At 43.5% G+C, this 27992-nt stretch overlaps 1 protein-coding gene across 2 annotated transcripts in view; it reads right to left on the bottom strand.

The window, feature by feature from the left end:
• iqgap2 (IQ motif containing GTPase activating protein 2) overlaps window positions 1-27992 on the bottom strand; it is a 393779-nt gene that overhangs the window by 206291 nt on the left and 159496 nt on the right. For both annotated transcript variants that reach the window (XM_041185732.1, XM_041185733.1), the window contains exons 4-5: window positions 12049-12126; window positions 373-449 (exon numbers count right to left, since the gene is read on the bottom strand). In XM_041185732.1, coding sequence (XP_041041666.1) covers window positions 373-449; window positions 12049-12126 — 155 coding nt within the window. The remainder of the gene's footprint in view (window positions 1-372; window positions 450-12048; window positions 12127-27992) is intronic.

The raw sequence follows: 27992 nt of genomic DNA, 5'->3' as shown, positions 1-27992 counted from the left end.
GATATATCAATAAAAGCAATAGGATAACAAGGAACAAGAGGCAATTTTCAAGTTCGCTTCAGATTGTTAAATCAAGAGGATTTACACCACTGACTTTACACCATACTGCTTTCATTGCTATTCCCTCATTTGTATTGGGTTTCAACACAAATGGAGCCCATTTTTCACACTCGGCTTCTTTCAACAGTGCTTAATAATAACTGTGTGTGGAGGCTGCAGTTGTCATTATTTGGAATTAGCTTTATGTCTATCCATTGCCTGCAGGACAATAGGAGATTTTATAGTGGCTGCAAACTGTTTCACCCAACGCAATGCTCGAACTATAAGCAGCCCTGTACAGATAACTCAGTCTTCCATTACTTTCCAGGTTACCTTAATGCATGTATGCAGTAGATCACCCGAGGCATATTTTTTCGATCGTAAACATCTGTTGTCTCAGGATAAAAGATCTGAAAGAATAAAGCAGAGGGGGAAAATGGTCCTTTAGCAACCAGCCATTTGTTAAAATTAAATGCTATGTGAACATTCACTCGTATAATGTCATACTTCCTTTAACCAATATTTGCTTATTTTCCTCAAGACTCAAAATGAAACTGCCTTTTACCGTAATATTTACTGTCCATCTCTCCCACCCTAGTTCATGTCTTGCAATAAAGACTGTTTCTGTCACCGATCAAAAATTACATATGATGAATGACTTTGTCTATTTAAATACGCTACAACAAAATGAGCACCGATAACACTTAGGCAGAAGGTGAAGCAGAACAAAATTGTACACATATCAAAAATACACAATGGGAGTATAGTTATTAGTGAGAGGCAACAAGCCTGCACCAATTACAATGATGATGATGGGGGAAGTGGGGGTGTGTGCCTGCATCCTGCTATGGCTCCATTAATTACAGCAGAGATGGTGGTTTCAGACCTGTCAGGGGAATAATCCAGAGCACACCACCTCAGGAGGACTCACTACAGTCTAGGTCTGCAATATATTTTGCCATAAGCATGTTTTCTCAGGGCCAGTTGGCATTGACATCTATGAAACGGTCAGACAACAAAATTAAAAATATATATTTTGTTAAAAAGCATGAATACTTCAATATGCTTTTTAATTTGCAATGTCTTCCTTTACCCCCTAACCTAATCTTAAAAGCATACCCATTACTGCACCGCTGCAAATTCTTGTACTTCCCACATCAGCCAGCCTTAGTATGGATTGCCTCAATTGTCAAAGTAAAGCAAGTTTAATACCGTGAATGCATATCCTCATGGAACTGAGACATTATCCAAATTCACTTCATTGATAATTCTTACAATGACCAAAAAGGCTCCCACTTGTCCTCTAGATCTAAATCCCCATGGTGAAATGATGGCATTATAATTCACTGCATCATCCATTTTAGTTAATTAATAGGCTACTAGTGATAACATTTTGAACAAATTTTATTTAATTTAAAATGGTACCAGAATCCAACAGAATGTTAATTGAAGCACTACATTGTTCCAAGCTGGTTGCCATCTCATCTAAGTGCAAGAACCAAAAGTGGTGGAAAATGCTTCCCAAGCAGTTTCCAACTTCTGGTTCCTTTTTAATAAATGAAGAGACAGTTAAGCTGCAAAAGAATACCCACTGTTGGTAGCAAATTATGTTGAAGGCGAGTATAATATGGGTCATATGTATTTGAGAGCTTTCCTTGCGTGGGCATACTTTTATTGAAAGCATGATTCAAAATAAAATGTATTTGGCAATGTCACCAAACATTAACAAAGATTTACAATATTACCCATGGTTGGAATAATTCAGATAAACTTGACTTGCAGTCAAGATTTTAACTCCAACCCCTGCAGATGGTTACTCAGCCATATAACCTCTAGGGATCTTGAGGTCTATGAAAGCAGTTCGACACATTCAGAACTAAGCAGTAGATACACAAGAAACAATGGCCATATGCCACATTACCGAGGGAACTTGACAAATTGCACCCTAGCTCAATATTAAGAAAGCTGCATATAAAAACATGGCTGAGACTGAATTCCTGGTGAACTTCTAACCTTGACCATACGCTAAATATTAATTATGTAACAACATATTAAGGAACCAAACTGTTTAGCTAGGTTTGCAATGATGAATGGTCACAAATCACTTATCTGAAATTCCACATACAGTCATGTCTGATTTTTTTTTAAAACATATAATTTTGACAGTACTTCAGGCAAAACATCAGGCAGCTTTAAATAACTGCTCAAACTTTACAGATGCACCAATTAGACTGTACAATTGTTTGGAGTTACAAACTTTACTTTAGAATTTGGTTCATTTTCTTTGTTAAGCGAACACAGTATAAACATCAATGTCCCTCAACTGAGCAGTTTTAGACTTAGTAGTTTTTCTTCTACGCTGCCAAAGGCAAAGATTGATAGAGGAGTATAGTTTCAATGGTGCCATCAACCTTCTGGTATCTTTCCCAATTAATCACTTATCCATAGGTGAGTCAGACATTGAGTGTTCGAAGGTTATTTGGGAATAAGGAGCCTATTGCCTGCTTCAGAAAAAGCATCCTTACACACACACTGTTCCTTCCCCACCGAACAAGATCTTGGCTCTCAACACATGTCCACTGAGCAAAGGCTTGTCATCCACCACTCCTCCTCCACAGAACTAAATCTTGATGCACCCCACATCCTCCTTACAATCTTCACAGAATTACCTGGAAAAACTCAGCAGGTCTGGCAGCATCGGCGGAGAAGAAAAGAGTTGACGTTTCGAGTCCTCATGACCCTTCAACAGAACTTGAGTGAATCCAAGAAAGGGGTGAAATATAAGCTGGTTTAAGGTGTGTGTGTGTGTAGGGAGGGGGGGGCGGGTTTGGGTGGGCGGAGAGAAGTGGAGGGGGTTGGTGTGGTTGTAGGGACAAACAAGCAGTAATAGAAGCAGTTCATCAAAAGATGTCACAGACAACAGAACAAAAGAGAACACAGGTGTTAAAGTTGGTGATATTATCTGAACGAATGTGCTAATTAAGAATGGATGGTAGGGCACTCAAGGTATAGCTCTAGTGGGGGTGGGGGGAGCATAAAAGATTTAAAAATATTTAAAAATAATGGAAATAGGTGGGAGAAGAAAAATCTATATAATTTTTTGGAAAAAAACAAAAGGAAGGGGGAAGAAACAGAAAGGGGGTGGGGATGGAGGAGGGAGCTCAAGACCTAAAGTTGTTGAATTCAATATTCAGTCCAGAAGGCTGTAAAGTGCCTAGTCGGAAGATGAGGTGTTGTTCCTCCAGTTTGCGTTGGGCTTCACTGGAACAATGCAGCAAGCCAAGGACAGACATGTGGGCAAGAGAGCAGGGTGGAGTGTTAAAATGGCAAGCGACAGGGAGGTTTGGGTCATTCTTGCGGACAGACCGCAGGTGTTCTGCAAAGCGGTCGCCCAGTTTATGTTTGGTCTCTCCAATGTAGAGGAGACCACATTGGGAGCAACGAATACAGTAGACTAAGTTGGGGGAAATGCAAGTGAAATGCTGCTTCACTTGAAAGGAGTGTTTGGGCCCTTGGACGGTGAGGAGAGAGGAAGTAAAGGGGCAGGTGTTACATCTTTTGCATGGGCATGGGGTGGTGCCATAGGAGGGGGTTGAGGAGTAGGGGGTGATGGAGGAGTGGACCAGGGTGTCCCGGAGGGAACGATCCCTACGGAATGCTGCCGGGGGGGGTGAAGGGAAGATGTGTTTAGTGGTGGCATCATGCTGGAGTTGGCGGAAATGGCGGAGGATGATCCTTTGAATGTGGAGGCTGGTGGGGTGATAAGTGAGGACAAGGGGGACCCTATCATGTTTCTGGGAGGGAGGAGAAGGCGTGAGGGCGGATGCGTGGGAGATGGGCCGGACACCGTTGAGGGCCCTGTCAACGACCGTGGGTGGAAAACCTCGGTTAAGGAAGAAGGAGGACATGTCAGATGAACTGTTTTTGAAGGTAGCATCATCAGAACAGATGCGATGGAGGCGAAGGAACTGAGAGAATGGGATGGAGTCCTAACAGGAAGCGGGGTGTGAGGAGCTGTAGTCGAGGTAACTGTGGGAGTCGGTAGGTTTGTAATGGATATTGGTGGACAGTCTATCACCAGAGATTGATACAGAGAGGTCAAGGAAGGGAAGGGAAGTGTCAGAGATGGACCACGTGAAAATGATGGAGGGGTGGAGATTGGAAGCAAAATTAATAAATTTTTCCAAGTCCCGACGAGAGCATGAAGCAGCACCGAAGTAATCATCGATGTACCGGAGAAAGAGTTGTGAAGGGGGCCGGACTTGCATTTCCCCCAACTTAGTCTACTGCATTTGTGGCTCCCAATGTGGTCTCCTCTACATTGGAGAGACCAAACATAAACTGGGCGACCGCTTTGCAGAACACCTGCGGTCTGTCCGCAAGAATGACCCAAACCTCCCTGTCGCTTGCCATTTTAACACTCCACCCTGCTCTCTTGCCCACATGTCTGTCCTTGGCTTGCTGCATTGTTCCAGTGAAGCCCAACGCAAACTGGAGGAACAACACCTCATCTTCCGACTAGGCACTTTACAGCCTTCCGGACTGAATATTGAATTCAACAACTTTAGGTCTTGAGCTCCCTCCTCCATCCCCACCCCCTTTCTGTTTCTTCCCCCTTCCTTTTGTTTTTTTCCAATAAATTATATAGATTTTTCTTCTCCCACCTATTTCCAATATTTTTAAATATTTTTAAATCTTTTATGCTCCCCCCCACCCCCACTAGAGCTATACCTTGAGTGCCCTACCATCCATTCTTAATTAGCACATTCGTTTAGATAATATCACCAACTTTAACACCTATGTGTTCTTTTGTTCTGCTGTCTGTGACATCTTTTGATGATCTGCTTCTATTACTGCTTGATTGTCCCTACAACCACACCAACCCCCTCCACTTCTCTCCCCCCACCCAAACCCCCTCCCCCACCCACACACACACACACACACACACACACACCTTAAACCAGCTTATATTTCACCCCTTTCTTAGATTCACTCAAGTTCTGTCGAAGGGTCATGAGGACTCGAAACGTCAATTCTTTTCTTCTCCGCCGATGCTGCCAGACCTGCTGAGTTTTTCCAGGTAATTCTGTTTTTGTTTTGGATTTCCAGCATCCGCAGTTTTTTTGTTTTTATCTCCTTACAACCTTGTAGCGAGCAAGGAATCATCATGTGAACCTTCCCAACCAAGCAGGGTTTTATCCTCACATGAATACATTCCCATCCACAGAACCCCTCGCCTCCCCAGCCTGCTCCAATTGGCTTTATTTCTCTGCTCCACATCCCCCACACCACCAGCACACCCCGCGCACCCCCCCATCCCTCTTCACACAATCAAACACCATTTTCTTTCTCCCACCTTGGTCTCCTCCATCCCTCTGAAAAATTCAAATTGGTCTTAAACACGTATGCCATGGGAGATTGAAGACATTTCAAGTATCAGAGTAGAGAGTTTTGGCAAATTCCAAGGAGATTGTAAAAGGTTACAAGAGGATACAGATAGGTGGCTAGGTTAGCTAAACGGGAGACAGCTGGCAGATTCAATGTGAGCATGTGCAAGGTGATGCATTTTTTGGGGAGAGCACAATTAACTTAAAAACGAAATAATCTGCTCTCCAAGGAATACATAATCAAACATCACTTTAGGAGACCACTGAAGTCACAAATATGACTCTGTCATCCGTCAATCAGGGAAACAAGCAGTTTAAACACCAGAGATGGGTAAACAACCCACGTGGTGCAATTACTGAGATCACACAGACCAGAAAAGGTTTCAGGTTTGATTGCTGTGGTCTGGGCTGAGTTAGTTGATTGTAAATAGAGTAGTGCAACAGACCTCCACAGATTAAAGTCAAAAACCTGCAAGTTCTAGAAATTCGAAATGAAAACAGATGTGTTACATATTTTTAGTACTTTCTGCCAACATCTGACATCTGTTGCTGTGGAGACCTTTTTATTAAAATCCAATATAAAGAGTATCCTCAACATCCTTTGGAGCAAATTAAACAGGGAAATAAAAATTATCTGTTACCAATGTAGCTCAGTCAGCTCTGGGGCTTTGAGCAAATCAAGCAGAGATGTTGGATAAATCAAACATCTAATGCTTTCCTATACACTTAAATTGAAGTAGAACCACTTTGTCCAAAACTGGGATATTCGGCATTTTTAGGAAATCACGTTTTAAAAAAAAAAATGGAAAGATCATGTTTGAGCAGTAGGAAGCAATTCCTCTGAACATGAAGATTATGTTACATTGTTGGGGCAGTAGAAAGTGATTCACATTGCATTGAATTAGAAATAACTAACGTGGACACTGGTTGCAAAGAAAGAAAAAATGCTTTAAAACTCAATGGGAGACAAAGGAAACAGTCACAAAGCATTGGCAGATTAACCGCCAACTGGTTTTAGCACTGTTGCTTGATTTTAAAGGCAGTAGATAGACCGTAAACAGTAATTTTTAGCAACAATAGGGGAAAAAGGATCAGAGAGATTTGACAAGCTTCTTTGAATTCCGGGTACATCTGTTTGGTCTGTTAAGAACACAGTTTGGGGTATTTATTTAAAACAAAATCAACAGGATATTCTCAGTCATATGACAGGAAAACAGGCACCACTGTGACTGAAGCACAACTCACTGCCATCAACGTGATGTAATTTTAGTATATTTTAATGAGCTATTCCCTTTTACAATGATCACCCTGCACTTTATGTAACCATACCTTGTGTCCATCTTGGATCAGCAGCTGTAACCTGGCAGTTTACAGCTCATGCAGTGACCTCGCATCCACTAGAACTCATGCAATCCTATATTGTTAATGCACATGAACTTAATTTCTCTCCAAGCTACTCTGGGATATGATCCAATCAACATCCACACTTGAGCTGGCCTCAAATTCTAATTAACTGGATTTATCTTTAGAAAGTAAGCAAGAATACAGGACAATTCAATCTCATGTACAAAGACAGCACAAACCATCAGAGCTTTTAAATCTACCAGCTGATCTACCAGCAATAAATGCTGAGAAGCTCCTTACCAAATGGTGTGCAACAGCCTGAAGCATTCATTTTCAGTTCTCTGGCCCTCACACTGATCCTGCTTCTGTCTCATAGGCCTTGAGCTGGCAGTAAGACTATGAACTGCCTAGAACGCACATTAGCAGCTTATTACTTCCTCTGACAGTCTCAGTTCCTGATTACCTACCTGTGGATCATTCATATCATCCAAAAAGGCCTTCATGGTTTAATTAATGCAGTATGGAAGCTGAAACTAAAAGCCACCTTATGAAAACCAGATATGGGCACCCATCCTGGACCTTCCACAGTCTCGCCTGTAAATGCGTACAATTATAGTCAAACACAAAGTTAGATCTCTGCCTGGGTACAGTCTCAATACCAGAGAATTAAGGCTGGATTACACGCTGATGGTGGACTGCCTACATCCCAGCATAAATATCGGGGAAGAGCCCCCCTCTAATTAGCCAGCACATCCCACTTTAATTTTTCAGGAGACAGGCCTTTACTTAGTATGAGGCAGGACTTCCATCCATCTCCAGGAGGAGGTTCCATTGCTCAGAATTGCCGGCCAATCGAAGACCAGCAACTGTGTGTACTGGCAGCAGGAGCAGTAGCACTGACTCTACTTCAGATGGGTGAAGGATGGTGTAGTGGCCTAGTAATCCAGAGGCTCAGGCTAATGGCCTAGGTTCAAATCTCACCACGGCAGCTGGTGGAATTTCAATTCAATTAATAAAATCTGGAATATAAAACTAATCTCAGTGATGGTGACCATGAAACTATCATTGATTCTTGTGAAAACCCAATTGCTTCACTAGTGGTCCTTCAGGGAAGGAAACATGCCATCCTTACCTGACTCCAGACCCACAGCAACTGCACATTGAATTAGCATAACAAGCCATGCAATTAGGGATGGGCAACAAATGAGAATGAAAAGGTGGCATTCAATGATGGACTAGATGGACCTACTCAGATAGCTCTGGGATATCGCTGGGGCCAAGCTAACAGGGGCTCAACGAGGGTGGGGGTGGCATGCTGGAGGCACAACTATGGAAGGGGCTCTGGTTGGCAGCAGGGGCCTGGGCAAGATTTATTGCCCCCCACCGCACCCACCCCCCCACCCCCCTCGCTTTAACTGGCCAGCAGCCCATATGGTTTAAACCTGGGCTGCACGTTGAGAGCGCTGGTCTCTCCTGCCACTCATTAAATCAGAGTGGAGGCAAGATGTGGCCCTCAATTGAGCATTAATTGCCCACTTAACATCCCCGAATGGGCCAAGGCATTAATTGTAATAGCGTGGTGGGGGTGGATGTGGATGGTCACGAGGCGCCCTAATTTACAGGTCCCACTGCCTGCGGATGGCCTGAAAATTAAGCCTTAGTCACAATTATATTTCACACCAACAGTTGGTGAAAAAAATAATACCATTAGGTGTTAAGAAACTATCCTGTGAAGCAAAATGCACAGGCCCAACCAGTTAAGCTCATAACACAAACAAAAATACCTGGAAAAACTCAGCAGGTCTGACAGCATCTGCGGAGAGGAACACATTTAATGTTTCGAATCCGCATGACTCTTCAAAAGACTCTTTAGCAGAACAGTTAAGCTCATACCTTGGAAATTCTCACCAATGAAAGATAATAAACATTTCATAGTAGTGCTTTACAAAAATTAACTACCACCATGTTTAATAATTTAGTTCAGCAGAATTGGAAGAGAACTCTTAGAAGCAGTCGATAAATAGGGCTGAAGAATTTAAGATGAATGAAGCATTTAGGTATGCTATCCACTGTATGTAGCTTGTCAAGTTCACCCTGAGTACACTGCATTTGCAATAGGCCAACATGTATATACAAGATTAGAGGAGTACAGAAGTGCCAGCTAGGATGTACCTATAAAAAAAATTGCATAAGCACAACTTTTACTGCGATGAAACCTCAAACTATTTTGAGTGCTGTGTTAACAATCATAATAAATGCTATATGATTCACTCTAAACAAAACTAACTGAAGAGAATACAAAAGGTTTAGTTAATAGAGTGAAGGTTAGATTGAAACAACCTGCCCAAATGCAACAAAAAGCTCCCAGCAGTTTCTACTTAAGTAGGAATTAATTAGTTCTCTTGGCCGGCTTCTCAAGTGCCAGGAGTTACCTTGCATTGATAATAATGCAGCCAAGAAAATGTCCCATTTTCTACTCTACACTCTAGCCTGCTAAAAATCGCACCTTCCCCCAACTTATTTCTCAGTCCCTTCAAATACACTTACTGAAAATTGAGTTATTTGCAGTTCAGTTGGCTGTTATACAAAAATTCTGTGGTAGATTTAACAAATCTTGACTTTCAAAACTATTTTGTCGTACTTGTTAAAAGTTTTGGCAATCATTAAAAGGAGGAAACAGTGCTCTATGAGAAGCTAAAGGAACCTTCCCCCTATCAAAAAGCAATCATCAAAACACTTCTTTGGTCTGAGAAATCAGCAGCAGGTCAAACTGATGGTGACCCATCATACTGAAGTTTCCATTCAGAAGAGAAGAGAAGAGCAGACCAGATTTGCAGTCACTAGTGGTGACCAGTACTATGTTGAGAAATAGCATCACCTCTAGCCATAGAAATGGATCGTTGTGTGCAAAAGCAACTTTTTTTTTTTTAAATTGCTGATTTTTGTAGGAGGGTACTTTAGCTGGAAAAGGGCTTGATTCCTTTCTCTCCTCCTTCCTTGACTATCTCCACCCACCCCACAACAAAAAGTACTATCCCCCTTTATGATTAATAGCATTTATTTGGGGCACTGTGTTACACTGGAGCATTAGAGCGAATAGGGTAGAACTGCAAATTATAGTGTTTGATTTATTCTTTGAAGAGGAAGCTCTTCAAATCATCACTGCTAAAAATGCCTGTTTCTGTGGCATTATAGTATACTTTGTTGGACCCAGACACGGCGGAGCATTCTTTTCTTTAATTAAAAGAAAGAAACGTTCTTGTTTCACAAAAGTTCTTTTGTAGATCATGGAGCATTCCTTACAAGTGCCAGCTTTTATAAGTTTACATACTAAAGTGCTCCTTTGTAGACAAGTGAGGATCGAATGACAGATATAATAATGGCCTTCTCATCATTGCTGAGAAAATTTTGAAAAGATGAGCATACATGCCATCCAGAACTATGCATCTTCTCAGGAGCTTGTTTTTTTGTCCTGTTTCATTCAGGTGCTAAAACAGCACATAGAATATCAATATGCTGACGCTGGAAGTTCAAGGTGATGATTTTATTCGTCAAGAGGATTTAAAATCTCCATTGTAAATGCTGAAAACTTTACAACAGATTTATCCGGAGGATACAGCACTAAATAATACATTTTTAATTGACTTTGATCAATGTTATATATGCCCGTGTGCATAAATTGCATCTTGCCTGTGTACACATGGTGCTTTAAGCATCGTAATTTCCTTTATAAGCAGCTACATTTATCTGGATTAGTCCTCTTAGGCCATCTCTCCACAAGCAGAAATTAAGGAGTGGTCAAAACAAGACAGGTCAAGGTGGGAGTTAAAATTCCACAATCATGTCTTCAGCCACCACATGTTGATAATCAGCTGCAAGGGACACTTTGAATGAAAACCGAGGGACGACACATTAACTGCTGACAAGTTATATTAAAAAAAGGGATGGGAGGAAGTTTGGAAAGGCAAAGAATCTAGTCAGTAAAGCCAATGCTGACAAGATAAGGATTACCATCATTGTAAAAAAGAATGAGAAAAATACACATAACTAACAAATAGGTAATGGACAGGCTGAAAGCATTAAAGGAAGTCAAGCTCCAGATCCGGATGTACTGCATGTAGAATATATCAAGTAACTAAAGAAATTGTATGTCTTTTAATGAGTATTGCTATGGGGAAGGGAGGTGAAGCAGTATCTAGCAATGAAGATCCTGGCATCGAGGGTGAAGCAGACTTGTTAGACCAATTAGCTATATTCCTGTGTTCATATGTAAATTAGTTTCAATATCTCTGGATTCCCTATGTACACATTTCCACCGCTCGTTAGCAAAGGCTTAACTTCCATTGTAGGGAAAGTACTGGAGGGCATTCTGAAGAAACAAGGGATGAATTAGCTTAAAATAAAAAATGCAGAATTGGAAATTATTTTATGGTTGTAGATCATTTCCAAATCTCAGGAGATTGGGGGAGTTGGTGGGATGGTAGACAGGAATATAGAAAAGTTAGATGTCTGAGAATTCATGCATGGAGAAGTGAGAGTGATGAGTCCAGGCATTTAATTTTTTTTTATTAACGAAATGTAGGGATTTAATTTTGCACTATTGCACTTTAGTATGCGTTTCCTTCAAGATATGGGACTGCAACTTTTCTTGGAGGACTCCAATTGAACCAGTGTGTGAAGCTGGGTCATAGACTGGAAACAAAAGCACCAACAGCCAGTAAGTTTCATTCCTGTATGACAACTTTACACAGTTTTCTTATCAATGTGGATTAGGCATTCATAATGGGAGAAGTTGGCGATAACATCGGAAAAGGAGTCATTCAGCTCCTCCAGCCTGTTCCACCATTCAATTAGATCATGGATGATTTATATCTTAATTCCATTTATCCGGGTTAATTCCATAGCACTTAGTATGGCTACCGAACAAAAATCTATTTCAGTTCTTAAATTATCATTTGATGTGGCTCCAGCCTTTTCTGATGGAGAGAGTTCCAGGTACCCATTACTCTTTGTATGCATAAGTGCATCCTGACCCAATCCTGAACAACCTAGCTCTAAATTTAAAGATATGCCTGCTTGTTCTGGACTTCACCATCAGAGGAAAGTTTCTCTCCAGCTACCCTCCAAATCCTATCATCTTAAAACCTTCAATTAGGTCAATGCTTAAATATTCAATACTCAATAAAAAAATTGCGCCAAAAACATGACAACAGAAGTCTGTGCAGCTGGAAGGATCTTTATAAATTACAGGTAAAGGTACACAGTTTACTGCACTGACCTTGGGTAATCCAACCGACTCCATCGCTCTGAGCCACTGCACTGTATTGTCCGTGTGCCGAAAATGTAGTCCAGAACGCTTGGTACAAATAAAATGAATAATGTTATTAGCATTGCGACCTTTTGATTTACCTGTAATAAATACAATGAGCATTTAAGCTTCAAATACTTTTCGGTAATTATTTGCAAGCTTAATGATATTTAATAATGTATGCCACTTCACTAGATTTAAGTCCAGCATGCTACTAAGGCTCAAGTTATCATGTGCTATCCTTCAGACGAAACACTCAGTTGGCAGTAAAGTTCCCAATTCAGCTTATTTTGACAAATTAGTTTGTCATGTATATTACAATCCCTGACCGGTCCCCCAAATTTTGTTACGGTCCTGGACGAGACCCCAACATTTGTTACAATCCAGTTAGGGCCCAGTAAGTTTTTTTTTTGTTAAGTAGAAGAAATTTGAAATCACAGCTACTTAAGAGAATAAAGCCAAAAGATTCCACTGTTTTAAACAAGAAATTTTACTATAGATGAGTTAACAAAGCAACAGCCAATGCTATCTATCTTATATTCTAACATCCAGAATTAACATGAGGTAAACATGAAATAGCAGGCAACCTGTAGTTGAACACACCACAAACTGCTCACTATAAGACAGATAGAACCAATACAGGTCCCCTGAAATTTCTCAGCAGCCCACCCAGACATCAGTCATTACTGAGTCACAAAAATTCTTTAAAGCTCAGTCTTCTTTGCAAGGAATTTTAGCTCTGTTCCTTCAACAGATCTAATCTGATCCCCAGTGACGGCAGTTCTATTCCCTCAGTGTTCCATTGGTACAATCTTAATCCAAAAGGCACACTATTCCAGATCTCTCCTTGGGGGGGATGGTAGAAATAGTGGTAACGTCACTGGGCTAGTAATCCAGAGGCCCAGGCGAATACTCTGGAGACATGCATTCAAACCATGGCAGCTAGTGGAATTTAAATTCAATGAATAAATCTAGAGTTTAAAAAAAAACTAATCTTAGTAATGGTGACCATGAAATTAATCAATTGTCATAAAAATCTGTCTGGTTCACTAATGTCTATTAGGGAAGGAAATCCGCCAACCTTACCCCACCTGGCCAACATGTAACTCCAGACCCACATTAATGTAGTTACTCTTAAACTGCTCTCTGCAATGAACTAGCAAGCCATTCACTTCAAGGGTAATTCTGGACAAGCAACAAATGCTGGCTTTTGCCAGTGGTGCCCACATAGCGTAAAAGAATAAAGAAAAAAAAATCTGCTTCCAGTTCCAGCCTTCTCGGTCTTCTTTTCCAGCTGAGCTGACCTTCTACAGAGGCTGTGCTCCCGTGTTGGCCAGGCTACACACATTAGCATCTAAACACAGGCACAACCCTAGCTTCTCAGCTGCCCTGCTGCCAACACTGCTCCTGGGCTACCCCGAGCCCCAATCATCCCAGCTACGCTGAGCAAACACTGTTCCTTGGGTTCCCCCGAGCCCCAACTCTTCACAGCACAGAATTATCAGCAGCTTCCAGGGATTCTCCGAGCCCCAGTTCCTTCAGCAACACAGAGCTAATGGAAGCACTTAAGCTTCATGAAGCTGACTTTCCCTCTGTCTGCTCCTTAGGGGCTGCTGTTCACTCTGCCCCTTGGATTGATTGGTGTGGCCTGTTGATATATCCCAACAAGGTCACCCCTGGTTGTAGACAGGATCAAAAGAATCAACCCTTGATACATTCTGTGCCTTAAATGTTACAATCTCCCTACAGGTGCAAAATTACTGTGGCCCCACCCCTAAAACATAGACAAAAAAATGTCCAAAATCATAGGTTCCATCTGACGTGCTATCATGTGATTCTCATCATCTTTTGAATATTATCAGAATAACATTACATTAGAACATTGGATTTTAGTTGTGAAATGTGTTAAACAGTAAAGCAACAAGTAAATAAAAGCAGAGAAGCAGTAGTATATAGCCACTTATGTATTAGAAAACAAATAGTTTGCAGCTGCTCTGCTAAACCATGATAAAGTAATACCCTTGTATGGCGGGTCCTTTTCCTTTTCTCACCTGCTATATGAACTATCTTGACCTGACTTATTTCTGTTCAAAAGCTTGAAGCAGATTTACCAATTTGAAAAAAAACTCTTTGGTTTCATAAATACCTTCAAAAACAAAAAAGAAAGGATCAAGCAGATTTACGCAACTGTCAGAAGGAGCTGCTAAAGACCTATGAACCTGAGTTTATTGGTTTATAAATGCAACCAACCACAAGAAATTCACACATGTATTGTAATGAAGTGTATGAATGTGATCCTATGGTCTGGCCACTGCAATAAATATTTTAGTGGATCAGCTGTGATTCTGTGTGCGAACAGTGACTGTCCATTTTTACTGCATTTTTGACTATTATTAGAGATCCTATTGCTTGGTATTTTGAAATGGAAAGTATATTAACTGAAGCTACTTTTTAAAAAAAAATTGTTCATGGGATGGGCATCACTAGCTAGGCCAGCATTTATTGCCCACCCCCAAATGCCCTTGACTAGAGGGCATTTAAGAGTCAACCACATTGCTGTGGGTCTGGAGTCACGTGTGGGCCAGACCAGGTAAGGATAGCAGATTTCCTTTCCTAATGGGCATTAGTGAACCAGATGGGTTCTTATGACAATCCGCAACGGTTTCACAGTTTCACTTTTAATTCCAGATTTTTATTGGTTTCAAATTCCACCATCTGCCTTGGCAGGATTCAAACCTGGGTCCCCAGAACATTACCCCTGTGTTTCTGGATTAGCAGTCTAGTGACATTACCTCCACGACACCGTCTCCCCCTGACTTATGATGACTAATTAAGTTAAGTTGCACAGTTAAATGCTTTATATTCTGAGTTCTGTGTGTACTTTCGGGATAGAATTTGCTGATGCCATCAATTATTCCTGTTACGAAGTGGCCTTAATTATGCAACTCACCAAGGTTCCTTCGACAGCTTATTCCAAACCCATGACCTCTACCACCCAGAAGAAGGACAAGGGAGGTATGGCCTTGGGAGAAGGCCAACCCCTTGCCCGACACCAGCTCTCCCAGCAAAAGCTATGGGGTACCCACTGAGTATGCACCAGCCCCTGCCACAGGTAAAAAAGTGGCAGGGATGTGATGAGGCACTTAAGTAGTCATTAATTGGCCACAGTAGGCCCGAGGGTGGGCAGGTCATTCAATGCCTCCACAGCCTCTCATTAAATGGGGAGGTCAGGGGCTGGTGAGAAGGCAGCAGACAGGCCACACGCAGCATTTTACAAGCCCACCCAAACCCCTCCGCCATCAAACACACCAGCACAAGGCGGTAAAATCCTGTCTCTGATGTTTCACAGCTCAGAGATAGGAGGACCAAAGTCAAACAGTTATAAAAGATTGCATTGAGTATAAACAAAGGCATGGCTGGTTTCAAAACAAAGTGTACAGTAAAAACCTAACTGTAATACCTTGTTTAAATGCTTCATAAAAGAGTTTGAAAATTTATGCTTTGATACAATTTACTTTTCAGGTTTCAAGACCCAAATGATTGGCTCAATCAATACGCTTTGCTTTACTGTCTAGCGTGGAATGGGGAGGTCCTCTCACTAACATTTATAAAATCCACTGCAAAAGATTTATCACAAGTGGAAGTCCTAAAAGGTACATGATTAACGTTGTTTGCAGATTTTTAAAAATTAGATCACGTACTTTGGAGTTTGTTCTTCCACTCAACTGCAAGGGACACTGCCTAAATGATGCCAGTACTTTGATTTAGAAGAGATCTTTACCTATGTCAGGAACAAAAAGTGCAGACACATTTGACAGATAGCATCCAATCAAGATATGTACAGGAAAACATCAGCAAAGCTCAACCCATTCATTCAAATTGATCTTTAAAGTCATTTGGGAAAAGAATGGGAGAAGATACAGTATGAATCAGAAACCTATCTTGCTTTGAATCAGGGACTGTATTGCTTCTCATGGAAATAGCAAATGGACACAAGTTTGTGATGGCATCTGCCCACCTCGGCAGGTGATGTACTGCCCCAGGGTGTACGTCACTCCTAGGTTGAACATTGTCTGCTGTGGCTGAATAGGCTGATTCTGAATGGCAGTCTCTTCCACATCTGACACAGATGAATAGCATTGGCCAGAGGTTTACTGACATTTTCTCCTTCCAGTGGGGTCTCTTTTCTGCCATCTGGTCATTTCTTTTGTCCTCTACTTTTTCCACGATCTTCATGACTGCTTGTCTCCAGGCACTTCGGTCAGCAGTGAGGGCTTCCCATGCATCAACTCTGATCCCGATCAACTTGGGGCCTCACTTACAGACGTCCCTGTATCGCAGACATGGGCAACCCATTGGTCTCATGCTAGCAAGCTCGCCATATAATATGTCTTTGAGGATTTGACCATCATCCATTCTGCTCACATGGCCCAGCCAACAGAGTCACTGCTGACTCGAGGGCAAACATGTTGGGGATTTCTGCACACTGGTGTGCTTCTATGTTCGGTACTCTACTTGCCAGGAGATGTCTAATCTGAGGCAGTGGAGGTGGAAGTTGTTTAGCCTCTTTTCTTGGTTTGCATAAGTGGTTCTTGCTTTGCTACTGTAAAGGAAGATGCTGAGATTACAAGCCAGGTATACAGAGAGTTTTGTACTTTGCTGTTGGCCCACACCCGACCTCTCAACTTTGATACAACAGCCGTGGCCTTAGCAATCCTGGTGCTGGTTTCGACAGGAACAGGTTGCTGATAATTGTTGGTCCAAGGTATGTGAAGGTGTCGATGGCCTCCAGAATGAGACTGTGGATGTTAATGGAAAGTGGATTCTCTACATCCTGGGCCATATCTTTGGTCTTCCTGATGCTGATGGTTAGTCCAAACTCCTTGCAGGCCTGGTAGAACTAATCAACAAGCTGTAGCAAATGAATTTCAGTATGGGATGCCAGCACATCATTATCAGCAACTCACGGACTAGGATATTACATGCTTTGGCATGTAGTCTTGCCAAGTTGAACAGCTTGCCTTCAGCTCTGGCATGCAGGTGCTCATTTGAGTTGCTGAAAGCGTAGAATAGCAGCATGGAGAAGAACATGCCAAAAAGAGTTAGTGCCAGGATGCAGCTCTGCTTTACCGCGCTGCTGATCTTGAAAAGCACCTGATGTTGCTCCATTGCAACTGATAGTATCGTTACAAGGTTACAACATCTGTTTTAGTTTGCTGCAGGTTATGTCCTTCTCTTTTGAGGGATGCGTATATCTTGCTTAATCTGCTAGTTGTTTCACCAAAACCTATTTTCACTTTGATTTGCATAGGTTGCTCAAGCAGTCTCTTGATAGGGGTTAGCTACTGATACGACCAGGTGAGGAGGAGTGAACTGGCTCCCCACTATTCACCCCCTCGGTTGGTCACAACAAACATTTTTAAACTTCTTTTCCCTGTGGATGCCTTTTTCAAATCCCAAATGTATTTTGTTTTTTTTTACCATCTATGCAGTGAACAATAAGGAGCCAATCACAAGGTTCTCTTGAGATAAGGAAAGGACAAGTTTATTACTAAACATGAGGGAAGATAATAAAAGATGCAATGTGACAGACACACAGATATCAGAAGAAAAATTAGAGCTCAAATAAAAGTTAAAAGAATATATGGTTAAGTCCGTTGCTTATGCTTGAGGCATAGATTGTTGAACATTTTATGTTAACTGGTTCCCTTTAAAATCCTGGAGTTGAATTCAAGTCTATGTAACCGAATGTGGAGATAATTTACTTTTTTTGAATCCATAATCCATCTACCAGAAATCGATGAGTTTCTCCTGGGGTTCTTTCTGATGGACATTTACTCTCTTTTTGGATGTTTTAGATTGTGGAGAAAGAGGGCGCCAGAGAGGGGGGAGGGAGAGAGTGAGAGAGAGGGCGCCAGAGAGTGAGGAGAAAAAAGCGCCCCAGAGAAGGGGGGGTGGGGGGGTGGAGAGAGAGAGAGAGATAGAAACGGAGAGGGAGACAGAGAGAGAAAAAAGAGGAGGGGGGAAGAGAGCAAGACAAAAGGGGGGAGAGAGAGAGCGTGTAAGACAAAAGGGGGGGGAGAGAGAGAGCTCGCAAGACAAAAGGTGGGGGGAGAGAGAGAGAGCAAGACAAAAGGGGGGGAGAGAGAGAGCAAGACAAAAGGGGGGGAGAGAGAGAGCAAGACAAAAGGGGGGGGAGAGAGAGAGCAAGACAAAAGGGGGGAAGAGAGAGAGAGCGCGCAAGACAAAAGGGGGGGAAGAGAGAGAGAGCGCGCAAGACAAAAGGGGGGGAAGAGAGAGAGAGCGCGCAAGACAAAAGGGGGGAAGAGAGAGAGAGCGCGCAAGACAAAAGGGGGGAAGAGAGAGAGAGCGCGCAAGACAAAAGGGGGGGAAGAGAGAGAGAGCGCGCAAGACAAAAGGGGGGGAGAGAGAGCAAGACAAAAGGGGGGAGAGAGAGCAAGACAAAAGGGGGGAGAGAGAGAGAGAGAGAGCAAGACAAAAGGGGGGGAGAGAGAGAGCGCGCAAGACAAAAGGGGGGGAGAGAGAGAGAGAGCTTGCAAGACAAAAGGGGGGGAGAGAGAGAGTGCAAGACAAAAGGGGGGGAGAGAGAGCGCGCAAGACAAAAGGGGGGGAGAGAGAGAGCGCGCAAGACAAAAGGGGGGGAAGAGAGAGAGCGCGCAAGACAAAAGGGGGGGGAGAGAGAGAGAGCGCGCAAGACAAAAGGGGGGGGAGAGAGAGAGAGCAAGACAAAAGGGGGGAGAGAGAGAGCGCGCAAGACAAAAGGGGGGGAGAGAGAGAGCGCGCAAGACAAAAGGGGGGGAGAGAGAGAGCGCGCAAGACAAAAGGGGGGGAAGAGAGAGAGAGCGCGCAAGACAAAAGGGGGGGAAGAGAGAGAGAGCTCGCAAGACAAAAGGGGGGGAAGAGAGAGAGAGCTCGCAAGACAAAAGGGGGGGAAGAGAGAGAGAGCTCGCAAGACAAAAGGGGGGGAAGAGAGAGAGAGCTCGCAAGACAAAAGGGGGGGAAGAGAGAGAGAGCTCGCAAGACAAAAGGGGGGGAAGAGAGAGAGAGCTCGCAAGCCAAAAGGGGGGGGGGGGAAGAGAGAGAGAGAGTGAGCAAGACAAAAGGGGGGGAAGAGAGAGCGAGAGCAAGACAAAAGGGGGGGAGGAGAGAGAGCAAGACAAAAGGGTGGGGAGGAGGGGGAGCGCGAGAGAGCCAAAAAGGGGGAGCGCGAGAGAGCCAAAAAGGGGGAGCGCGAGAGAGCCAAAAAGGGGGAGCCCGAGAGAGCCAAAAAGGGGGAGCCCGAGAGAGCCAAAAAGGGGGGGGGGGGGAGAGAGAGAGAGAGATCGCCAAAAAGTGGGGAGAGAGAGAGAGAGAGAGAGAGCCAAAAAGGGGGGGGGAGAGAGAGAGAGAGAGAGAGCCAAAAAGGGGGGGGGAGAGAGAGAGAGAGAGAGAGCCAAAAAGGGGGGAGAGAGAGAGAGAGCGAGAGAGAGAGAGGGAGCCAAAAAGGGGGAGAGAGAGAGAGAGAGAGAGAGAGAGAGAGAGAGAGAGAGCGTGCCAAAAAGGGGGGGGGGAGAGAGAGAGAGAGAGAGAGCCAAAAAGGGGGGAGAGAGAGAGAGAGCCAAAAAGGGGGGAGAGAGAAAGAGAGAGCCAAAAAGGGGGGGAGAGAGAGAGACAGAGAGCCAAAAAGGGGGGAGAGAGAGAGACAGAGAGCCCAAATGGGGGGGGGGGGGAAGAGAGAGAGAGAGACAAAAGGGGTGGGAAGAGAGAGAGAGAGACAAAAGGGGGGGGGAGCGAGACAAAAGGGGGGGGGGCGAGCGAGACAAAAGGGGGGGGCGAGCGAGACAAAAGGGGGGGGCGAGAGAGACAAAAGGGGGGGGGGGGCGAGCGAGACAAAAGGGGGGGGCGAGCGAGACAAAAGGGGGGGCGAGCGAGACAAAAGGGGGGGCGAGAGAGACAAAAGGGGGGGCGAGAGAGACAAAAGGGGGGGCGAGAGAGACAAAAGGGGGGGCGAGAGAGACAAAAGGGGGGGCGAGAGAGACAAAAGGGGGGGCGAGAGAGACAAAAGGGGGGGGCGAGAGAGACAAAAGGGGGGGCGAGAGAGACAAAAGGGGGGGCGAGAGAGACAAAAGGGGGGGCGAGAGAGACAAAAGGGGGGGCGAGAGAGACAAAAGGGGGGGCGAGAGAGACAAAAGGGGGGGCGAGAGAGACAAAAGGGGGGGGCGAGAGAGACAAAAGGGGGGGCGAGAGAGACAAAAGGGGGGGCGAGAGAGACAAAAGGGGGGGCGAGAGAGACAAAAGGGGGGGCGAGAGAGACAAAAGGGGGGGCGAGAGAGACAAAAGGGGGGGGCAAGAGAGACAAAAGGGGGGGCGAGAGAGACAAAAGGGGGGGGTGAGAGAGACAAAAGGGGGGTGCGAGAGAGTCAAAAGGGGGGGCGAGAGAGTCAAAAGGGGGGGCGAGAGAGTCAAAAGGGGGGGGCGAGAGAGTCAAAAGGGGGGGGGGCGAGAGAGACAAAAGGGGGGGGCGAGAGAGACAAAAGGGGGGGGCGAGAGAGACAAAAGGGGGGGCGAGAGAGACAAAAGGGGGGGCGAGAGAGACAAAAGGGGGGGCGAGAGAGAGAGAGAGAGAGACAAAAGGGGGGCGAGAGAGAGAGAGAGAGACAAAAGGGGGAGCGAGAGAGAGAGAGACAAAAGGGGGAGCGAGAGAGAGAGACAAAAGCGGGAGAAAGGGGTGGAGAGGGGGAGAGAGAGATTCCTCACTGCTCCATGAGCAGCTTTGCCAGATTCCTCTGCTTCTGCTTTGCAAAAATCAGTTCTTAAAGTCCTGTTTATTGTATATTCTAAAGAATGTTGTTTATCGTGCCTGTTGTAGTCAATGTTATAGGCAAGTAATCACATTTTGATGTTTCATCTCAGAAATGTTTAACACATTTCATGGTAGTAGAAATCAACAGGAGATGGGCTTCTTTCATCCTCCACAGGTGGTTCGAGTGTCTGTTGGTCGTATATCCTGTCTGGCTAGCAGTTCCCCGTTGTCTTGATGGATACCGGTGAGGTAAGCTCAAAGTTGCAAGTGACATATCCATTCCTTTTAATAGTCCTTTTTGAAGTGGACCTTGGCACCTCCAAATTCCATGAGCAATATGTCAAGGCATGACTGCAGTACAATCCATAGAGTAACTTTGCAAAAAAAGTCAACTTACAATTCCAGAAATCAGGTGACTCATGGCAGTCAACTTTAGTCAGTGTCTTTACATGTGCTTAAAAAAAGTCCTTTTTAAACAGTTTAAATATTTTTGGTTAGCTGGTGAAGTTATAGGTCGATATCACTCAATCATAATTTCCCGTCATCATTACACTATCACCTTCATCATGCTTAAGAATTTGCAATTTCTACTGCAAGAACAGAGAAATTAACTGTGATTGTCCAATTCCATACACTACTCATACACTGAACACTAAATTCTACTTTACTTCAAGATGGATGTAAACGACTCAACTAGTGTGTCAGACAGACTCCCTGCCTTTGGAACCTAGTTTGATTGACTGGTCTTGTCACTGCAATAAGTGTTATAGGGATCATGTATGATTAGGCAATGATTAGCAATAGCAGCCTTTTTATTGCAGTTTTTGACTATGTTGGCATTTTGGCATTTCTTTAGCTCGGTTCGGACCTCAAAGCAAAACAAGTTGTAACTGCATTCCCATATCATGGGAACTTGCCGAATCTCTGTTTTGCCTAATATCACATACATATCTTTTTTGTGTCATACGAATTACTGAACTATTGATGTATTTATTATTTGGATGTCAAAATTAGAGCAAATTATTATATTAGAAGTATAGTCAAGAGTAATGTGGAGCCTTTAAAAACCGATGCAGGTCATATTGCAAATGAAAATAAGGAAATGGCAGACCTGAATAATTACTGCGTGTCAGTCTTTGCAGTAGAGGAAGAGGATAAGATTCCTAACATCCCAAGGAAACTAATAATGAATCAAGGATTGCAATGCACCAAATTTAGCATAGGCAACAAAATGACATTCCACAAATATAACAGCACTAAACACTGAAAAAGAACTTGATTGTTTCTAACCCAGATGTTTATTTAAAAAAGGAAATAGTGATGATATCGCACATGTTTCAGTCATAATCTTCCAAAGCTCTCTTGATTCAGGAATACCCTGTTACATTTTCTTTTATTCTTTCATGGGATATGGGCATCACTGACTAAGCCAGCGTTTTAATTGCCCATCCCTAATTGCCCTTGAGAAGGTGGTGGTGAGCCGCCACTTTGAACCGCTGCAGTCCATCTGCTGTAGGTACACCCACAGTGCTATTAGGGAGGGAGTTCCAGCATTTTGACCCAGCAACAGTGAAGGAATGGCGATATAGTTTCAAGTCAGGATAGTGTGTGGCTTGGAGGGGGACTTGCAGATGGTGGTGTTTCTACACACTTGCTTTCCTTGACCTTTTATGTCGTACAGGCCACAGGTTTGGAAGATGCTGTCGAAGGAGCCCTGGTGAATTGTTGCAGTGCATCTTGTAGGTGGTACACACAGTTGTCACTGTGCATCTATAGTGGAGGGAGTGGATAGTGAAGGTGGTGGATGAGGTGCCAATCAATGGGTTGCTTTGTCCTGGATGGTGTTATGCTTCCAGGGTGTTATTGGAGCTGCACTCATCCAGGCAAGTACAGAGTATTTAATTACACTCCTGACTTGTGCTTTGTTGATGGTGGGCAGGCTTTGGGGAGTCAGGCGCTGAGCTATTCATCGCAGGATTCCCAGCTTCTGACCTGCTCTTGTAGCCACAGTATTTATATGGCAGATCCACTTCAGTTTCTGGTCAACAGTAACGCCCAGGGTGTCGATAGTAGGGGATTCAGTGATGGTAATGTCATTGAATGTCAAGGTGTGATGGTTGAATTCTCTCTTGTTGGAGCTGGCACTTGTGTGGCATGAATGTTACTTGGCACTTGTCAGCCCAAGTCTTAATGCTGTCCAGATATTGCCACATATGGGCACGGACTGTTTCAGTATCTGAGTCGTTGCAAATGGTGAGCATTGTGCAATTATCAGCAAGCATTGCCACTTCTGGCCTTATGAAGGAGGGAAGGCCATTGATGATGCAGCTGAAAATGGTTGGGCCTAGGACACTACCCTGAGGAACTCCTGCAGTGATGTCTAGGATTGGCACCTCCAACAGCCACAACCCTCTTCCATTGTGCTCGTATGACTCCAACCTGTGGGCTCCAACAACTCCAGTTTTGCTAGGGCCACACTTGGTCAAATGCTGCCTTGATGTCAAGGGCAATCACTCTCACCTCACCTCTTCAGTTCAGTTCTTTTGTCCATGTTTGGATTGTAATGGGGCCCTGGCAGAATCTAAACTGAGCATCAGTGAGTAGGTTATTGCTGACTAAGTGTCACTTGATAGCACTAAAGAGAACCCTTTCCATCACTTGACTGATAATCAAGAATAGACTGATGGGGCGGTAATTGGCCAGGTTGGATTTTTCCTGCTTTTTGTGGACAGGAAATACCTGGGCAGTTTTCCACATTGTCGGGTAGATGCCAGCATTGAGCTGTATTGGAACCACTTGGCTAAAGGCGCAGCTGGTTCTGGAGCACAAATCTTCAGTACTATTGCTGGAATTCTTTCAGGGTCCATAGCCTTTGGAGTATCCAGTGCCTGCAGCTGTTTCCTGATATCACGTGGAGAGTTGAATTGGCTGAAGACTGACATCTATGATGCTGGGGACCTTCAGAGGAGGCCAGGATGCATCATCTACTTGGTACTATGGGCCGAAGGCTGTTGCAAATGCTTCAGCCTTCTCTCTTGCATTGATATGCTGGGCTCCCCCATCATTTGAGTATGGGTATATTTGTGGACCCTCCTGCTACAGTTAGTTGTTTAATTGTGCACCACCATTCATGCCTGGATGTGGCAGGACTGCAGAGCTTTGATCTGATCCATTGGTTGTGGGATCGCTTAACTCTGTCTATCACATGGCTGCTTTCACTGTTTGGTAGGCAAGTAGTCCTGTCTTGTAGCTTTACCTGGTTGACATCTCATTTTTAGGTAGTCTTGGTGCTACTCCTGGCATGCCCTCCTGCACACTTCATTGAACCTGAACTTGAATGGATTTTAACTCCTTTATTTGAAAAAGGTAAGAAAGAGGGAGAAAATGGGAAATTACAGGTCTGTTAGTCTAACATGTTGTTATTGCAATCTACAATTAAGGATAGAGAGAGAAATTTAAACTGCTTAGAGAGATTAAATAATTGAACTAGGATAATGTCCATCAATGTAGTTTACATGGACTTCCAGAAGCATTTAACAAGGTTCCACTTTTGAGGCTATGGCCCAGATCTTTCAGTCTCCAGATAGTCGGAGATCGGAGGTACCCCGCCAAAATGCACCAAGGGACCCCTCTGAAGTCCTAACGCAATGATTCTATGCGAGTTGCTCGGGAAATCTGAACTTCCGATGGGTAATTCCCCTGGTCCCTCTGAAAAAGTCTCCAACTCCGAGTCAGAGTCGGAGACTTTGGACTGTTCCAACTAATTTATCAGAATAGTTACCCAGGAAATGTTAGACTAAAACCTAGTCTAACACCTGCATAACTAAAGAATTGACACCACCCCCCCCCCAACCAATTACTCACATTTATCCCCCACCTAACTCCTCCCCTTGGCCCCAATCCCTCCAACCTTCCCATTAAATGCCACAACCTGACCAGACCAGGCCCCATAACGCAACTAGCCTCACCAGACCAGGCCCCATCACCCAACTAGCCCATTAATCAGCCAACTCCCCCCCACCCCAACCTGACTATCCCACTTCCACCCAATTGCCCTCCTGACTCAACCTGACTAGCCCCCCACCATCCGATCCCCCCGAACCCTAAACTCACCTGACCAACCTACCCACTCACCCACCTTGCCCTCTTACCCAATTACCTTACCCCCCTTACCTATCCTATCATTTTACCCACCTACCTTCTCTCCATACTTTTCAAAGAAACTTTGGGACATTTAAACTCTTTACTAATTGGAATACGGCAGCTAGTGCCATTAAAAAAGAGGCATGGATTCTGTGCAGATTCTCTCTGCTGCTTCCTTCAAGGTTTCCTGCACTGACTGAGTTCTGCAGGATCCTCCATGGGAAGATTGCCCAGAAAAATCAGAGGAAGGTAAGTGTGTATTTTTTTTGTCTGATCAGGGTCGGAAACAGGGATTCTGACCCAGAACAGAAGACTGGGGCCTGTTAGCTAAAATTAAAGCACATGGAATGGAAGGCGAATTATTGACCTGGTTAGGAGATGGATTAGAAAGTATAAGATGGAGCAGGGATAATGGGTACATATTCTAATTAGAAGTGACTCATGGCGTCCCACAAGGATCTATGCTGGGACTCAACTATTCATAATATTTATTCATCACTAAGATAAAACAATAGACCACAATGAGTCCAGATTCACTGACAACAAAAACAATTGTTGACATATTAAGTATTGCCATCAAGAGCTTAAAATTACAAAGAGACATTGATGGATTAAGCGGTCGTGTAAAAATATCCTTGGCAGACGGATTTCAGCGCAGGTTGAGATCATCTATTTTGGACCAAGAACAGTTCGATCCAAGTATTTTTCTTTAAATAAATGAAAAGCTAGGAACAATAGTGGTTCGAAGCAAGTTACGGGACAAACTATACAGATCAATAAAATGTAGTAGTCAGGTACAAAAAAAATCAAAAAGGTCTAACATTAACATGCCTTTAGAACTAGCTGGCTAAGGTATAAAGGGAGGAGGTTTTGCTGCATCCATACAAAGCTCTGAATAGGCTACATCAGGAGTACTGTACATCAACGATGCCTCTAATTATTTTGCTCAGTGTGGCCTATACAGTTTAGTATGCGGGCCCTTTAAATAGTTATGAACAGTCAAGCATGTGAGATAACTTAAAGGGGTCGGCTTGTGCTCGACCTGCATGAAAACCTCTGGGTTACTGCACGGCTGTGCAGTTGAGAGAGAACATTGATTGTTATGTACAGTTTTGGGAACCGCACCTTACAGAAAATATATTGGTCTTGGAAGGAATGCAGCACAGATTCACCAGAATATTACAGGGTTCCAAGACTTAGATTAAGATAAGAGATAGCATAAATTAGGCTTGTATTCCCTGGAATATGGAAGGTTAAAGGTTGATTTGATTGAGGCTGTTAGGATTTTTGAAAGGTAGAGAGAAATTTTTTCCACTGGTGGGGGTGTCTACAACAAGGTGGCATAGCCTTAAAATCAGAGTCAGGCAATGCTTCTTCATAGAAAAGGTGATCAAAATATGGAGAATATTCCCCAAAAAGATGATTTTGGCTCAATTAATAACTTTAGATCCAAAATCAATAGATTTTTGCTAGCCATTACAGTACATGGAACCAAGGTGGGTTAGGCAGAGTTAAGATACAGATTAGCCATAAACTCACTGAATGATGGAATAAGGTCAAGTAGCCGAATGGCATTCTCCTGCTCCTCTGTTCCTGTTTATTATAGTCAAGTAAATTCTGCCATGTTTGTTCCTGTTTCTGTTTAATTTTAATTTTTCATAAACCTGATGTGCAGTTTGTAGCCTGAGATTTGTTAGAGACAGAGAATTGGAATTAAAAATGGCAATTCATGTGCATCTTATAGGTAAACATTCACTGTTCAGATTACAGGTAATTATACCAGTTAATTTCATGCTTAATGTCACATTTACAGTCTGAAAGAGCATGGGTATGAGAAAAGTTTCTTGTTCCTAAACTGGCATTTGAAAGAAAATCTATGATATTGAGCACCCTTTCATTAAATCATAGCAACTGTTTGAAAACAAAAAAAACACAAGGTATTTGGACTTTTACTCAGCATTTACAACATTATCACAGCCTAAGTGAAAATATGTCCACATCTAACCTCGGAAGCACCAAGAAGCTGGTGTCTGCAGTCGGAAAGCTCATTAACGTGGCAAGTAAATGATTCACCTGAAACCAAATGCAATGATGGCAATATGCCCAATCAACAGGCAAAGCATCATGTGCTGTGAAATAGCTCAACCTTTTACATTCTTTATTACATTTATTCAAATCATTAAACCAACGCCTTATCACTCCAGTTTGCTCCAATGGTTCAAGTATGCATTAAAATGTTATGGCATTATTCAAAGAGCTAATTCTCCCATGTCCTGACCAGCATTCCTCCTCCTATCTACACTGCCTGAAAACTGATTAGCTGGCCATTCAACTCACTGCTGGTCTCACAGTGAGAGAAGTGGCTGCTATCTTTGCATGAATAGCTGCTGCACTTCAAAATTAATTCATTGCACATGAAGCATGCTGAGTTGATCAAGACACACTAACATACTACACAATTTCCATTATTCTTCTATTCTTTACAGGTGGAAATGTGGATGCTGGTTATCAAAAAAGAAGACATCTAGAATGAGAGAAGAAAAAAGACACGGTCCAAACATTTCAGCCGGTTCAAACATTAAAGCTTTGTGGGATTTTGAAAGCAGGTTCTGCAGGTATAGTGTGATGCTGTTTTGGGAAAGAATCTCAAGAGGATGGGACACCGTGGGCAAAAACTCAGCTTCCACCAGAGCTAAGGGAATGCAAAATAAGCAGTGAACCCAAGTCAGAAGTGTGGGCAGGAACCTATAGCTGGAGATGATTTAAATAGGTCATGAAAGTGAGAAGTGGATCTTAAAACCGAATTGCTGGAACACAAGTAGTCAGCGGAGCTTGGCAAGAACAGGCTGTTGAATATGGGAGCCAAATCCATGAGTTAATCTAGGTTGCAGGGTTCGGGATTTACTGAGGTTTATGAAAGATGGTAGGCTGATTGACCAAATGAGAAACACCTCATCACATTTTTTTT

The sequence above is a fragment of the Carcharodon carcharias genome, chromosome 4 (genome assembly GCF_017639515.1).
Source record: "Carcharodon carcharias isolate sCarCar2 chromosome 4, sCarCar2.pri, whole genome shotgun sequence".
In the NCBI taxonomy this organism is placed as follows: Eukaryota; Metazoa; Chordata; class Chondrichthyes; order Lamniformes; family Lamnidae; genus Carcharodon; species Carcharodon carcharias.
Note: the sequence above shows the minus strand (reverse complement) of the source record. Positions and strands in the feature narration are given on the sequence as shown.